The sequence below is a fragment of the Apteryx rowi genome, unplaced genomic scaffold (assembly GCF_003343035.1).
Source record: "Apteryx rowi isolate R43461 unplaced genomic scaffold, aptRow1 scaffold_149, whole genome shotgun sequence".
NCBI classification, from domain to species: Eukaryota; Metazoa; Chordata; class Aves; order Apterygiformes; family Apterygidae; genus Apteryx; species Apteryx rowi.
In genome coordinates, this window is record NW_020447741.1 from 1808668 (window position 1) to 1825459 (window position 16792).

The following is a 16792-nucleotide window of genomic DNA, read 5'->3' on the forward strand; positions in this document are numbered from 1 at the left end:
GCCGCTTTCTGAGGGCGCGCGGGTGCGAGGCGGCTGCCGCGGCGCCGCGCGGCCGACGGGCGGGCAGTGCTGTCGCGCCTCTGCGGGGGGGTCGCGCTGTCTCCTCATCGCCATGGCCGGCTCGGAGCAACCGCCGGCGCGGCGGGAGGACGGGGAGGCGCCGCTGCCCATCGAGGACGCGGAGCTGGCGCTGGCCGGCATCAACATGCTGCTGAACAACGGCTTCCGCGAGTCCGACCAGCTCTTCAAGAAATACAGGTAGCCGCCGGGACCCCGCCGCCTCGCCTCGCCTCGCCTCGCCCCGCCTGGCCGCGGCCCGGCCCGGCGCACCTGTCCCCTCGGGCGCCGGCGCCGCTCCGCCGGGCGCCTTCGGGCGGTTGAGGAGACGGGGGGAGGGGTCTGGCTGTTTGCTTTGGTAGGAGGTAACTGCCGTCTTCCACGCGTTAGAGGGCAGGGGCAGGGCCTGGCGTGTGCCGTCCCGTCCCGCGGTGCCGTGGGGACACTTCGCAAACGCTCCCGAGTGAAAACGCAGGCGCGCACCTGGCGGCGTTTCGGGGGGGCGGGGGGGTTGCCCCGATGCTCGTGTATGGACTGATGCGGGTTTCCGCTGGCAAAACAGGCACTGACAGGAGGTCCTTGAATGCCGCCGTGATTGCCTTCGGGCCGTAGGATAATCTTCCTAATCTCTACCTGCGTTTTGCCTAGGCTTGTAAATTAAGAAAAAGTGGCATTAATGCCGTTGTGTAAGTCGGTCTTACAGAGGCGGTTGCCTGTATCTATCCTTCCTTTTTTTGTCTGGGAAGAATTCATGCGTTCCACACAAGCCTGAGCTGTTGTAATTGCGCATATGCCCTAAATAATTAATATGCACTACACTGCTGTTGTCTGTATGATTAAAAAAGATCCTGACTGACTTAAAATAGGGCTTTGTAAGTGATGTGTACTTAACGTGCTTAAATTTTTATTTACAGATGGTAAAGCTTGAAAGAAATAGGATGTTTGGAAGTAAAGTGGAGGAAGTGGGAATTAAAAATTAAGAAAACCTTACTTCTGTTTTCTCAATAATAATGGAATGATAACTGTATACTTGCATGTTTAATTAAACATGTCATTCTGTCTCTAGTATGTACTGTTGTGTTACATAGTACTAGATTTCTTGCTAGGTAATACTGTTGTGTAGAGGTAACTGGAATATCGCAGGTGACAAGTAAGGTCCTGATTCTGTGTTCCTCGTATGCCTAACATGCAGTTCATGTTCATATGCAATTGCACCATTTGTGTTATTCCTTGAGTCTGTTGGGGTCATCAGTAGTTCTAGGTATCCAAGGAAGGGAGGACATAACCTATTTATTTTTAAAGTGCCAGTTAAGGAGCACCTATTGTGGTTTCCTTTCCTCCCCTGTTGGTTGTGTTGTGCCATTGCTTTCTCTCCCTACTGTGAATCTGAAAGTAGTCTAGGTGGTCTAAATACATGATGCTTCTTATATTGTATAGTAATGCTGGAGAGTAGAATTGCTAAGATTCCTATTTTCAAAATACAGTTTAGTTCTCCCTTAAGTATAAAGGCAATGAATAATGATATCTTCTACAAATTGTTCTTTTGGTTATCTAGAAGCTTTGCTGCTCAACTCTTTGTTTTCTTAAAAACAGAAACTCATATCTAACCTTTTTCCAGGTGTATGTTGTTGTTTATATTATTTTTGTTTGTTTTGCTTTGTCAAGAGGTGCCTTTTAGTTTTATGCAGTATTTAATGTTGGCCTTTAAATGCTACCTACAAGTTAGTAGCTCTGAATTCCTTCATTGGATTGAGTGGTTTTATGGTTCACAAATAGCTAATCATGGCCTTAGGTTTTTTTTTAATACTGTGAAAGTCTGTAACCCTGTCTGTCCCATCCTTAAATCAGTAGTAGGGATCCTCTTGCTGTCAACTAGTACACCTTTGAGTTGCACGTTAACTGTATGTTCAAGCCTCATGTAGAAGTAGGAAAGAAGTATACCAAAGTTTGCTTAATTGTGTTTAATTAGGACTTCAGAGAGATGTGTGGGAAGTTTGATTCCCTCTTCCCCCTGTGCCCCACCTCTCCCCAATAGTTTTGTTTAATGCTTGTCTGGGATGTGTTCTTCCCTAAAAGGACTTAAGAAACACTAATAAATGCCTCTTTGCATACAGTCTTAAATGAGTATGTTTTTGTCTGTGTGTGCTTGAAATGGGACCTCTATTATAGAAAGTGTTAATTATAGACCATTGCCTGTGCAGGTAGTTTAGCTCTGCTTCAGAAGTTTAACAGTCATCAAATGATTCTTAGAAATGAAGGGAGGAACAAGGCATTGTTTTCTTGCAGAAACCTATTAAGACTCTAAAGATCACTTGGAAACCCAATTATGCAGCAAAACTTCAGTTTTATTAGTCACTTCAGTTGAAATGTTAAAGTTGTTCCTTATAAACTGTTACTTTACTTCTGTTTTTTATTACTTATTTCATTATTACTTCCTTTTTTTTTTCTTCATTTGCCACCTTGAGTGATTTTGTGAAAAATTAAATTCAAATCTGTTCTGCAGTCCTTATGGGAAAATGGACAATCTTGATGAGCCTAAACACAGCTGTCATTACAAGATAGGTTGGATCTGCTTCTTTCTTTTCTACTCTGCATTTCCATGTCTTCTAAAAAGCCAGCTTATGAACCCAAAGTCATTTTGAAAACTGGTCATAATTCAGCTCTTGAGGAAACTAGGATAGAAATTGCAACTGTTTTTTATGGGTATAACCACAACAGTATAGTCATGCCTTTGAAGAGTGGTGGTACTTTGAATTGATTGGCTTTTGAGCCATCATTTCTGTGCTGGACAGAGGTATAGGTAATAAAATACTGTTTTTGTCTCAGGGTTTAGAGCTCATACGTATCTGTTCAAAACGTCAAGAAGACAGTTGAATGTGTTTGCTATGTGTCAGATCACACCAGTAGTTAAAACTGCATTGACTACTGCTGTAAACCAGTTAGTGTTTCGTCAGGTATGGCTTATGACTTGTTTTATGTTAAACTACACTTGATATAAGATTGTTATCAGGGTTTGAAAAATCATCTGCAAATAACATCAGCATCTACATAAGCTTTATTTTTTGAAGAAATCTAGATCCTCAGTGTACTTGTAGTGATAGCCCTCTGAACCTTAATCGAATGCAAACTGATAAAACAATTTCATAAATTTGCAACGGACAGCACCACTGTCTTTGCTTTTAGCTTTGTCAGGTCACCACAGAGTTTAACTCATACTCGAAATTTGCAGATGTCAATCCTTCTGTTTAGTTTGAACAATACTAAAACTGTCCTAGTTCTGATTGGTTTAAATTTTGAGTACCTTTGAAAACTGCAAGAGAAATGAAAGTTAACCTATAATGTGGGCATTGGATATGGGGCCCAAAATCAGCCTGTGAAGTATCATTTTGGTGGACCACCCTGACACTATCAAAAAAGCCAATGGAGCTGGCGTGCTCTCTTTTCTTTTTAGCTTTATGGACACTTGAACTACTTTTGTGTCTGCAAAAAGTAATTAGGAAAAGAAGAAACTGTCAGAAGACTCTCTTGCTGATTCTTCACTTTTTAACACCATTTGCAAATCAAAAATGGTTGAAAGCTTCCTCTGGATAGGAGGATGGGAGATAGTGTCAAATATAATCAAAAGTTTTTTTAGCTGGATCTTGATTCACAATAGAAAGCATCCAGGTAAGACTGGGAATGATATCTCGTAAGGAATCCAACAGCCTTCTGTTTCCTACCAGGGAAACGTTTGACTCTTTGCATKAATGACTCTTCTGAGAAGAATTGATTAAAATTTTTAGGTTGTGTGCRAGTAAAAAGAGAAGTGGTACAAGATGGAGAAGTGAGATGTGTATAATAAGGTCTTCTCTGAAGAAGAAAACAAAGAGGGTGCTGAGAAGACATGATTCTAAGACAAAATCTGTGAAGGCTAAAGAATAGAGTCAGTGTATGAAAACATGCCCTATGATCTGTTATGGGAAAAGAGAATGTGGAGAAAAATGGTAAGCTAGAGCAAGCATAAAAATGAGGAGAAGTGCCTAATACATAGTATACTTATTACCAGACATACAAACTTCAGTAATGGAACAGAAATCCCGTTGTGGTAGGTGTTTGAACCATTCCTAAGTAAAAATGGTGTCTGTGGTTCAAAATACTTATGATTCAAGTATAAGGTGAGGCAACAGATGAAAATAACAGGACTACAAGGTGACATTAAGACCCGCAGGTAAACTGTGGCCCATGTATGAGCAGTCTAACCCTTGTTGCAGACTCTCATTTACGGAGCTTGGCAAAGCACTCTTAACAAAAATTAAGTGACTTGGTAAATGTTTCAGTAGCTTCTTTAAAGTTAAGGATGGAAGAGTGGGAACTGATATGAGTCAGCTGGAGAAGGATGATGGCATCTCGATTGGTGGTGTGAGAATAAGTCAGGGATGCCCTGATAAAAGCCATGTTTGCTATTGTTTATCAGAGCAGTAGAGGGAGAAGAGCAGCAGCTGGGTGGATATATGGAAAGGAGTGAAGTCGTAAGTGACTTATGAGGGAAGTGATTTTTACTGGCACTATTCTAAATGTATGTTAGTGAGATTAAATTTCATTTCTCAAGGTTAGAAGCACATTATAGTAATAGATGTGCGAAAAAATCAGCATCAGTTTTCTAGTTAATGTGAATAGGTTAGAAAAACTTAGTGTTATACAGTTTAAATCTTCAATATCTGGATCTAGTGATCTCTAGAGATGATCAGGTTGAATGTTACACCTAGTTTTGTGGCTTTTGAGACAGATTGGTGTTGCCAAAAGAAATGGTAAAAAGGGTAGAGAAAGGCTGAGAGCTCTGTTTGCTATGTGGAGCAAAATCCAATGGCTAGAAGTCCATGGGAAGACGTCAGAAAGCAAAACTAAAATCTGAGTTTATAATGGAGAGGGTTCTCCACTCTTTGGAGACTGCAGAAGAGGTGTGGTAGTAAACATATTACTATTTTAAAACATAGGAAAGTAGTGTTGTGAAAGATAAATTGTAAAGACTTTCCACTCTTGCTAGCGCACCCGTTCCTTGATCTAGTATTTCTGATAAATTAATTCAGGTTTTTGTGATGGGATGGGTATACTTTTGTTTTAATATACTTCAGGAGCTCAGAAGTGTCAATAAGCTACATGGTGTCAGTTAAGTTGCTATAGTTTGTCCTGCCCTAATTTCAGTCAGGTTAGTTGAGCCTACAGTGGAAAAAAGATTTTGATCAAGTTTGTAATTGCTGTGGATTTTAAGTGTGTGCAGTTAGGCAGTTAGTACAGATCAGGCGATATACAGTAACTGGGTTGTCTCTCAGCTCTGTAACTACTTTTCAAAGTACAGGTGCAATTTGAAATGCTTTTCAGTGTTTTGATAATTCCCACTCTTTTGATATTGTTGTGCATCTAAAATTAACAGCCTGAAGTTAGAGCTAAACAATCTCCTGGTAATTTAGGGAAGGACGAAACAAAATCAAGTAAAGAGCCATAGAATTACTTTTTTCTTGTTCCTGCATTTYGCTTATGGTTGGCTATTTCTAGTGAAAGTAGCGGTGTGTGTTTAGAACTCATTCAACAATTAAAACAAATTTGAGCTAATTATAACTTATAAACCACCTCTGACATTTGAAATTCTTAATTAAAATGTATCTTAATTCTGTGATTCTTTAATACATTTATATTGCATTAGCTATTTCACACATCAATATTGGCTGAAATGTGTAGTTGTATAAAAATGCCTTATGTTTGTATCCTCACAAATCATACATAGAATATATTCTAGAACAATCCATCGAATAATGATGAAAAGATTTGTATGTGTTTGTAGTAAATCCCTTAAAACTAAATATGTGTGTTTCTGCTTGTTCTAAAATACTTGGTAGCTGCTTCTATATTTATCTGTGAACTTGAGCAAGTTCTTAATTTTTGTTATGCTTTACTCTCCCACTTTGGAGGAAAATAACTTGTTTAGTTTCAACTTGAGCGTCACGAGCTGTATGATGACTGGAATTCTTAATGGAGTGTTGCTAAAGTAGCAGTGCCTAGAAAAGAGGGAAGGAAATGGTGGGCTAATTATGCTACTTTAATAAACCTGAGCTAGGCTATAGTAGCTTTTGAAGCTTATGTATTTTTGAAGCAAAATATTATCATGAAAATGGAGGTAGAAAGGAAAAAGGAGAAGTAATTGATTTTTCTTCTGATGTGCTTCAGTTCTGGTTTTTAATGATTAAAATAAGGCTGTATTATCCCAGCTTTATTAAACCAAATTTTAAAACTCCTGGATGTTGTTATCATGCATAAAAATGGGGCTTGGCAGACCTTTCTTCTGAAAGTAAATGATCATCTTAAAGATAGGCCATGAAATGAGGTGAATTAGTCAGGGTTTGCTGGGAGAAGCAATGTCTCATATAACACCGATGTATACAACTGGAGGAGCTGGGAGAGCTCTAAGGCAACAAGTTCTACTTCAGAGCACTTAACTAAATTCAAGCCATACACTTATACCTAATTTCATTTTCTAAATAAATTGTACTGAGTTTTATTGTGGTATTGTGTAGAATTTGTATTAATAGAACTTTTTTTTTAAGTATCTTGTGACTGCCAATTTGATAGGCAAAGTACAAATCRTATTTTGCAAAATATATCTGGAGAGAATAATGGAGGTAGAAAACAATACTCAAAGATATTTCTGAATTTCTGTAATGGACACATTTTAATGCTTCTAACTTTTAATTTGGTATTAAAAACATATTTATAGAATAGTATCTGTAAATTATCTACTGAGCAGGTACATCCAAGATCTGTGTCCTTCTCTCTTCCCTTGCCTTTTTTTTCCTGTAGAAAGCTCAGTATGGCAGACATGTTGTAAGCTGTCTTTTAGAGGCCACAGAGTAATTGTCCGAGTATGATAACAGATGGAGTAAAGGAAAATGGTTGGTATTGTAGTACTGATATTGGTACCTTTTTAGAGCAAAGGAAAAGCTCAGAGCTGTAATTGGTAGTATTCACAGAAAGCATTTGAGCAGGCAAAGGTTGGAATATTGGCATAGTACATATGTTTTGCACCAGAAAGGTGATAACAAAAATCTAAAAACCTATTGATCGTTTGATCGTTATCTGCAAAAGTATTACAATGTACCAAGCACCCAGCATCACTCTGTTGCCTTATTTGATTGCATTATGGCCCTTTGGTAACTGAAATGGTCACAAAATATTTAGCTGGTTGAGACGGTGGATACAAGCACAGAAGTTGTCAGAGACCAGGTGTTTGCCCTGCACACCCAGATCCTGGGTAAGCACCCAGATGCTGACACAAATAAGAACAAAAATATTGTCGCAGTTGGGGATTTAATATTTTTAAGGTCTAACTGATTTTAAGTTGCTTGGATTGCTGGTTAGCACCCCCATTCATGAAGGTATTGAGGACAGTAGTTAAGCAAATTGATGATGCAAGCCTCATGCTTAAATGCTCTTTCAAATTGGGGTAGATTTAAATATATAGTAATCTATTATCCTCAGTTAGGACCCCCAAAATTTCGACTATGGCATATGAATGGAAGATATTTTGCGATAGTTTGAGAAGAAGATACAAAGATAATTTGGTGAATCCTACTGTACTATGCATAGATCTGTAAGAGAATGTAGTTCAGCGGTCTCAATGTGGGACTTGTTTGGCCCTGATGCTAAACTTTATCTTTGGGCTAATTAAAAATCTTTTTTTTTTTTTCCCCCTTATTAGAGGCTATTGTTTTGAAGTGGTGAAGATAACTTGGTTAGTGCAGTGTCCTAAGGTTCATTTGTGCTCAATAGCATAAATCCTGTCAACATAGATGTGGTCACTGTTTCACTGTTAGTATTATCTCAAGTGTGCTGCCTCTTTTTTTTTTTTTTTTTTGTTATATCTTAACAACTTTTTGGATTCTGGCAAAAGATGTGGAATCGTGTCTGATGCTGAAGGTCGCTTCAGCAGACATTGATAATGAGCTTGAACTGAGGGGTATTGTCATGGAAGTGTGCTTTTTTCAGAAACTTACTTTCAGCATTAGTCATGCCTTGGTGTTGTTTACTGAGTCTTTACTATGCCATTACGAACTGCTCTACAGCTCTTGAGAAGGTAACACTGAGCTATTAAAGAATTTATTGTTTTACATCCTATCTGCAAAGCTTAAACAGTAATGCAATTATTATTTAAAATGGATTTTAAATGCTAAAATTACATTAAGAAATGATTTTTCCATCAAGCTATAGTTCCTACCCAGTGACTGCATAGGAATATGATAGAAGCATACCTTAATTCATTTATTGATGGCACATCCAAAATGCTGAGGGAGTAGAGGTTTCATGTTTTGATTGCCAGACTCCATGGTCTCAACAGAAGCATTTCACAGATAATGTTAAATATGGTGTTTTCTTGCTTCAGGGTGATAAAGCAGTCCATATGTGCTTAATGACAACGCTTTTTATAGGAAGTCCTTTTTAATTGTCAATCATTCAATCTGTAACATTCCACCTGATGTATTTATAGCTAGTGATAATTTCAGAGTAGAGTGATGCGGCTCTCAAAGGTATTTTTTTGTTTTGTTTTGTCTTTGATAGGAGAAGAACTGTAAAGGCAGTCTAGTTATGGGTGTCCAAGTGCAAATGGGGAAGCCATTTTGACARATCAGTTTACAAGATAAATATTTGTGGAAGAAACTTCTCAGTGTTTATACTTAGATAAATGTTTATTGGCAAGCAATGAAAAATTCTTTATCTTTTGGTATCTTGGAAAAGCAGTTGACTCAACTGTAACTAGCCATCTGTCTTTAACATAATATTAAAATACTACCAAAAAGAAATCTACAGGCTTTCAAGATGTTTATTTAAATGTTGATGCCTTCACAGATAAATGTATGCTCTTAAGAACAGGTTTTTAAGTTCAGAAGAGGAAAAAAAATACATTTAGTAAAATGATGCTTGAATGCCACGTCCAAATTAATGTATATATTGAGCTGCTGAATGAGAGATTATGCTGTTTCGTTCTTAACTGTGTTACCAGTTGTTTCTTTTTAGGGGTCTCACTCCCAAATATGGCAGTTATTCAAGTTACTCTATTTGAAAATTTTATTCCCACAGATGGGGAATCACTTTACCTCTAACGCTGTTAGGTTTCAATTTTTTTAAGCTTTAACAGCTTACCTATTTCTATAATAAAAGGCTCTTTTTTTTATAAATACACAGAAAATGAAAAAAAGGTCTAGAATCTAAGATACTTTCATATGCACCATTTTTACTACTTGTTCTGTAATTGCACAAAATTTAATTTGCATTTATGTTTTGCTGATAAAACCAATATCTATCTTGCCAAGTCATAAGGAATGTCTGGATGCTCACTCTTCTGAGAACAAAATCTATATGTTGCTAAGCATATTTGATTTGCTAATGCACATGCTTCAAAAACAAACAAAATCTTGGATCCTGTTGTACAAAGTTTTAGTGAGAGATGGTTTTTCTCATCTGTTTTACAGATAATTTTTTACAGGTGTTCAGATGCTCAAATTTAAAATCACGACATTAAAATAACCTCCTTAGATCTATGTCTACTGCTGAAGTAAAATTTTTTCATTGTGGATAGAAACTTAACATTCAAAGTGTGTTCTAAAGATTTTTATTGAAAGGTGCAAGCTTTATTAAGGATTTCTTGTGTCTTGTATTTTTTCTGGTTACATTCAAAGACTGTCATGGTTGACTACTTGTAATTCACTCGGAAAAATAGTTTTTCCTTYGTCAAACTCAGGAAGTTCTCCCTTCTGAATGGATTTCAGTATGAAAGATTGATTGCTTTATGATGCTAAATAAGGATTATTTTGACATCTCATTTAAAACAAACAAAAAATCATACCCCAAACTACCTACCTTATTCTCCCACACCCTCGAAGCTCAAAAGTGAAACATTTGGATTACCTTTGAGCTTCCTTGAAAGTATTATGTAGGTGCAACTTYGTCCATAAGGACATAAACATCAAAATGTCCTGCAGGAACCTATTTTGCTGTTTTAGATCTGCAGAGTGCTGACGGGATAGTAAGTGCGTCCTTGAAAACTGGTGGAGATCGTGCTCCACAGCAGGGTGGTAAGACCGTGCAACGGGGGCCTCGTGAGTTGAAAGGTGGATTATGAGACAGGGATGTACCCTCTGCAGTCTGAGGTCCTGCTGAAAACGCCAGATGYGGCAAATGTAACTCCTGTGGCTGATTTCTACCTGTCTTTATAACACAGTTGTTGGTAGAGAATGGTCCAGATACGGAGTAGCAGAGGCATTTACTGGCAGCTTTTCTTTTAGGACTGCCAACAAAGAGGAAAATATTTAACTCATTTTTCTTTTGAAACAATAATGAAAAAATTATAAGTTGATTTTTACTTTTATATGTATATCTGGAAATGAGCAGTGTAGATAAAGGGAAGGATTTTCAGGTCTAATTTTTCTTGTTTAATGTACTTGTTTTTCTTTTTTGTTCTTGTTCTTTTCCTTTTTGTCTATGTACACTAAATCAAAAAGAAAATGGAGGGGGGATATTAATGACTACCTTTTGAAAAGAATCCGGTGTATTCTATTATAGCTTTATTAGTGAAAATGTGTGTTGTAATAAACAATATATTGCTTCTTCCAGGTTTTTTCAAATGCCTATCCCAGTTTAAAATCTGCTTTAAACTGATGCTTGCAGAATTAAGTTAGAAACAGCGTAAGTACCATACTGTAGCAATATGTGTACTTACAGTGTAAATGTAACTTTTTCCTAAAACCTAGAAGAGAAGTTAGTGTTCATATATTATTCTTTCTTCTGGAGTGCTGAACGTATTTTAGCTTTACTCCTGTAATGGTATTTATACATGGACATATAAACTGACAGTCAGTGATTCCTAAAGCTGAACAGTAGATGCAGTGAGATCCTGAAAACAGGTTTTTAGTGTGTGTTATCTGACTTGACTACAGCCTCATGGTCTGTGTGACTGCAGTAGTCCTGAAGCTTGAAACTTGTCCCATGTATTACCAAGATCTTGGCTGCCTACGTTTTTGGTCCAGCAGTTGCTTTCACTCTTTTGGAAATCTCTGCAAACAGAAAAGGTGAAACATATTTAAACTGTTCCATACTGTATAGTAAGATTTGTACTCCAGGCTTGAAATAAAGCAGCTAAAGAACCATAAGAATAGAACTTCATATTTCCAGCAATTTATTTTGTGGCTTTTGTTTTGTTTTGTTTATGGTTTTAGGTAGGTTAACCTAACTCATGGGAACAGGGCTGGGAGTCGCTTAGTGGAACCAGKTAACATTTGTCTGGTAGGTCAGAATTGTGGTGACAATTGATAGAGAAGAGTAGAATTAGTGGATTTTGAAATTTCTGCAGTTCTTAAATTTTCTTTGATCCTGCACTAATTATATTTTGATAACAATATTTTCTCTTAAAATATCTACTGCTTAATACTTGAAAATTTAATTTTTTGTAAAGGTATATTCAAGTCTTAGTAAAAATGATGATTTTTTGGCTTCCTGTTTCCATCATATTTTGCAGAATGATACAGTAGTTGTTTGTAACTTGATATTAAAAAAATAGGGTTTATTTACAGGTGTATAATCATGATTTAAAATTAAGTAATGTAATATTGGTGTTATGTGCCATTGTAGTTAACTGCATTTTGTTCTCTTGACAGAAACCATAGTCCATTAATGAGTTTTGGAGCCAGTTTTGTCAGTTTTTTGGTGAGTAAATACAGAGAGTATATATCTTTTCTTTTGTAATTAATCTTTGTGCATGAATGTGTTCACAATGGTGGATACTCTTAATTTATTTATTTTTTAGACTTTTTTTTAGACTTTTTTTTCCAAAGTTTTAGATTAAACATAGCTAGAAAACAAATCATTGTTATATAAAGTTTGTTTGCTCATATGGTTTAAATAGAAAGCAAGGGTTCTGTGATTCAGCTTCTTAAATGTATGAAGTATCTGTTTTCCATTAAAAGAGCCATAAAAACTTTCTTAAATGAGCAGTAGATATGGCATTAAAATAACACTTATAAATACCATTTTCTTAATAGCTGTTAGTATTGAAGACTTTCTCAGCAGTACGACAGGGTGGAGGTTGTTAATCTTAAATCCATTCATGTTGCTGCCTTTTTGAATATATGAGAACTGAGAATATTGACTGATTGAAGAGTCATAACGAAAACATGTTAGTTCTGTTAAGTGCTTTCATAGGAAAAATTAAGATATCTTGCATTACTCTCCCCCCCCCCCCAAAAAAAAAAAATAAATGAGTTGATGTATTGGAAAACATTCAGATCTTGTTTTTATAGGCTGTCCTTATTCTGACTTTGCTGCTTAATCTTATGTTGCATCAGAAATTCGCTATGGTAATACCTTTCTTAAAATCAGAATTTATTATAATATGCCAGAAATTCATATGTTGTAAATTAAATTAATTTGAATTCTTTCTAGTGTCTGTAGGCTATGCAATGTAGAAAGGTATATTGGTTGGGAAACCTCCTGCGGCATACGCTTGCTTTAAGCCAATGGAATGGGGAGGAGGAAGGAAGGAGAGAGACTTGCTCAGGCTTGCTTGTCKGAATTGATGTGCTGAGCCAGTGCAGCATCACAGTGCAGCATCAGTGGATCTTGAACAGCTTCTGCTTAGCCACTTAGCTACTGTTCTAAAGATAGCTGCAGCACTTCATGTGCCTGTGTCATTCAGACCTTTCATTAACTAAAGCAGCAGGAAAAGAAAGTTATTTGTTCTAAAATTCTTTCTAAATGGGTTCAACAGGAGTTGGAGTCTGGTGCATTTTCTTCAAACATACGTAGGAATTCTGCACGCTATTTCTTACAATGCAACAGTTGTTAATTGTTCCTGACTTTGCAGGCCTATTATTTATGCGGATGAATTAAATAAAAGCAGTATCTGCACAGATGCAAATCATGCCTTATGTTCATGAAAGGAAATTTTTTTTAATTTTTGCTTAATGTAATATGACAGCGTATTCAGTTTGACTGCATGTTAATTTTTGTTAAGAGAAGGGAACAGGACTTAGTGAATATGTTCTGATTTCAGTCTTTTGAAATTTTGGAAAGGTGTTCTTAAATCTCTGTTTTTATTTTTTTGTGTAAAAGTATGTGTACTGCTGTGTGTGTATGTATTAAGATGTGTTTAAAAGAAAAGTAGTAGCAGTTTTATTGCCAAACTTGTATGGAAATAGCTTTCCTGTAGCTTTTGTAGCAATAACAGGTTTATGTTTGTTTGTGATTTTTATCATTCAAATCTGTGTTCTATTTTTGGAAGAATGCCATGATGACATTTGAAGAAGAGAAAATGCAGCTGGCATGTGATGACTTAAAGGCTACAGAAAAACTTTGTGAGAGTGAAGAAGCTGGAGTTATTGAAACAATCAAGAATAAAATTAAAAAGAATGTAAGAGCATTATTTGAAAATATGGAGTTGTGTATTGGAAAAAATATTTCGGGAAATCTTTCTGCCCTCTTGGTATTTTGACTAGATGATTTTGGTGTGTGGAAAACAGTTGTGATTAGAAACTAACTCCAGTTGAACATTTTGCTTAAATTTCTTAAGTATAAGATAGATTCAGGCAATTCCTCTTCTAAAGCAGTAGGTTGTTTGATACTGCTAATACTTTTCTTAACACCACAAATTTGTGATCTACTAGAATTATTTCAGGAAACATTTAACCTGGCTAATTAGGGTCATTTTAATTTATATATGCTGTAGTAATGTTCAGAAGTCATGAGACTGAGACCGCATTGTGCTATGTGCCAGGCAATTCCTAGGGAATTTTTCTTCCTATTTTAGAATTTTTGTTCTAAATAATCAACGAAGAATATAGCATGCAAACTGGGAAAYAGTAAAGACAGTAGTGTCATAAAAATGTTGAGTGGCTTTCCCAGTGTGACACTGTAGATCTACAGCAGAAAAAGGAAAAACTGTTTCTCCTTGATATTTAGTTTACTTGATAGAAAGCATTGAACCTGACATACTTAATTGCATGTTCTTAAGAGGCACTATATTTTTCCTGCCACTCACTATGTATCCCTTTTTGTGTTCTTCCTATCTAACACATTAGTTTCATATTTGATGCATGTATTAATAATTGTATAATGTTTAAATGTGTTCTGAGTGTTTGTAAAATCTTCAAAACAAAAAACCCAAAGCTGATCACACATATATAAGGTTTCCCTGCTTATTAAGTAGGAACTTGCTTGAGGTGCTGTCAAAGAACATTCAGCATAACTCAGCATTCTTAAGGGCTAAACTATTTTAATAGCAATACTTCCCCTAGCAGTTAATTTTGGATTTGTTAACTTAGTATCTTTTAAAATAGTATTCTGCATTATTTTTGCAGTCTTTAAGGAATGTGGTTTAAGCATTTTAGAAAGCAATTACAAGGAAAAGTTGTACTAAATAAGGCAGATCTTGCCACGTGTCCTGCTCAGACTTATCAAGTTACAAAAACCTATGGATTTTATATCCTTTTTTTATGTTTTCATACAAATTGTTTGGCCACTTTAGTTAAAAGCAATATTACTTGGAAATTAAAAATACCAACAATCACAATGGAAAAATTACTAATTCAACTGTATTAAATGTTGCACAAAGACAGGATTTCAGTTTGATGTTAAAATAACTTTTTTCCCCTCTGCTCTGTTTGTGTATTTCATACAGGTAGATGGACGAAAATCCACTGTATCCATGACTGATCGACTACAAAGACAAATAATTGTAGCTGACTGTCAAGTCTACTTGGCTGTGCTGTCATTTGTAAAACAGGAATTATCAGGTGTGCTGTGGCTTTAATGTTTGGTTTTTTGCATGATATGCGTGTAAGTAAAGCTTGATAGTAAAGCAGCACAATGATTATTAACATCAGTAAAGATGATTGCTTTGTAATAAAAAACAGTTCCATTTGAAACAAGGGATGGATTTTCCAAGATTCATGTGCTTGCAGAGGTATTGTTCTACCTTTGTGTACACAGAAGTATCATAAGGTGAATTGGATTGCTACAAACTACAGCTTTCCACTTTTTGCATGCCAGTAATCATATTCAGCTGGTTCTTCTTAGGCTGGAATCCTTTGCATGTTCCCATAGAGGCATTGTAGGAGCTGGTACAAAGATGGGTAGCATCTTTATCTTGCAGGCCGCATGAGGTACACAAGAAGTTAAGAACAGCTGAAGCCTGGTGTCTCCTATGCAGGATGTTAGTGGGAACTCGGGGAGATGACAAACTGCCAGCAAAAGTAATTTTAGTGAAGTGTGTTGAAGATGGATGAGCTGAATCAATTCTTATTCTTTGGGCACCTAAATGTGTTCTCGCATGCCAAAGAGGTTAATTGTGATTTGTGGAAAACAAACCTCCTTGTCTCAGCTGCAGAGCTATTTTTTAAGTTTCTTTTGCATTACTGGTTCTCCTGCATAAACTGGAAACATTCCTTCACCGCTGAGTTCATATAAAAAGTAGTCAAGGTCATGTGCTACAGAAGCATGTTCCCAAGTACTCCCCGGAATTAGCAAAGAGCAAGCGATGGCAGTCAGAGCAGATGTCAGTGAAAACCCCGCGGATCAGCTGGAAGGAACCAGGAAAATAATACCCAAATTATCATTAAAATAATGCTAAGATCTTCAGTCAAGGACGTAATGCTTTCTGTGCGATATGCAGACTTGGTTTCTTCTAAGCCAGGACATCAAGAATGTACTTGGTTCTAGTTAACAGAAATTCAGGGAGTGTTTTTGTCTGCTGTGTCAGTGTGTAAGAAGGTAGGGTTTTCTTTTTCTCAGCTCTGRGTTTTCATTCATTTGTTTGTGGGTCCCCCCCCTTCTCTCTAAGCTTTTTTTCATCATTTCAGTATGTATTCTGCAGCCGCATTACAGCATCCAAAGCAGTTACTGAGCGTGGTGTCTGTCCCCTTTTTTCTTGTCTGCTGCTCAGARAACTAAAGTGGTTAGCAGAGTACTGCAGAACATGCAGCATATCTGGGTTTCTCTACTGAGTAAAAACATCCTTAAAATCTTTCGTTAAGATTTTCAAGAGGTTAAACACTGTCTCTGTGACTATTAGTGGCTGCCATTGTGGCACCGTTTTGCTGAACTGCTGGGTCTGTTATTTTAGTTAATTTTTTGACTGTATTGCCTTTCTGATTATGTATAAACATCTTGTTTTTATGATTGCATTTCTGTATAGAAATAGCAACCAGATCATTGAAATGAATGTCATTTCTTCAGAGGCAGATTTTGCTGATAAGTGGATGGGTAGAAAAAATTCTTGTGTTTTTCTTCCTGGGAGAGTTTGGCAAGAAGCATATGACAGTGCACAAGCCACTTGCTTACGTGGCTTTTAATAGCATAGCGGGCTAACACATTTTAGATTTTTTTTTTTCCACCCTCACGGATGCAATAGCAATAGCTTTATAATAAAATTAATAATACAGCAACTTAAAATTATCTTCCAACAGCAATATTGAACTACCCTTTCTTTATGTTTATAAACACTGCTGTCATTGGTCTGATGACGAGTTTCAGAAGTTCATGCTAGGAAATCTCAGCTCAGTGATTGGGCTTGATTGTGAAATTTTTATGTTTGTAAAGTCAGGAATTCATTATTTTAATTCATTATTTTATCTTAGTATGTCAAGTCTATAGGGTTCTGCTTTGTTAGTGTAAAGCCTCAGACTGGGTGGGTTTTCTTTTTTTTGTATCATATGTCTTT

At 36.7% G+C, this 16792-nt stretch overlaps 1 protein-coding gene across 4 annotated transcripts in view; it reads left to right on the forward strand.

The window, feature by feature from the left end:
• TTC39C (tetratricopeptide repeat domain 39C) overlaps window positions 1–16792 on the forward strand; it is a 39323-nt gene that overhangs the window by 508 nt on the left and 22023 nt on the right. Inside the window, exons 1-5 of one of the 4 annotated variants that reach the window (XM_026058639.1) lie at window positions 97–258; window positions 11019–11150; window positions 11736–11784; window positions 13358–13486; window positions 14753–14867. In XM_026058639.1, coding sequence (XP_025914424.1) covers window positions 113–258; window positions 11019–11150; window positions 11736–11784; window positions 13358–13486; window positions 14753–14867 — 571 coding nt within the window. In that variant the 5' untranslated portion in view covers window positions 97–112. Of the gene's footprint in view, window positions 1–89; window positions 259–10656; window positions 10768–11018; window positions 11151–11735; window positions 11785–13357; window positions 13487–14752; window positions 14868–16792 lie in introns of those variants that run through there. The other 3 variants (XM_026058640.1, XM_026058642.1, XM_026058641.1) reach the window with 3 other exon arrangements.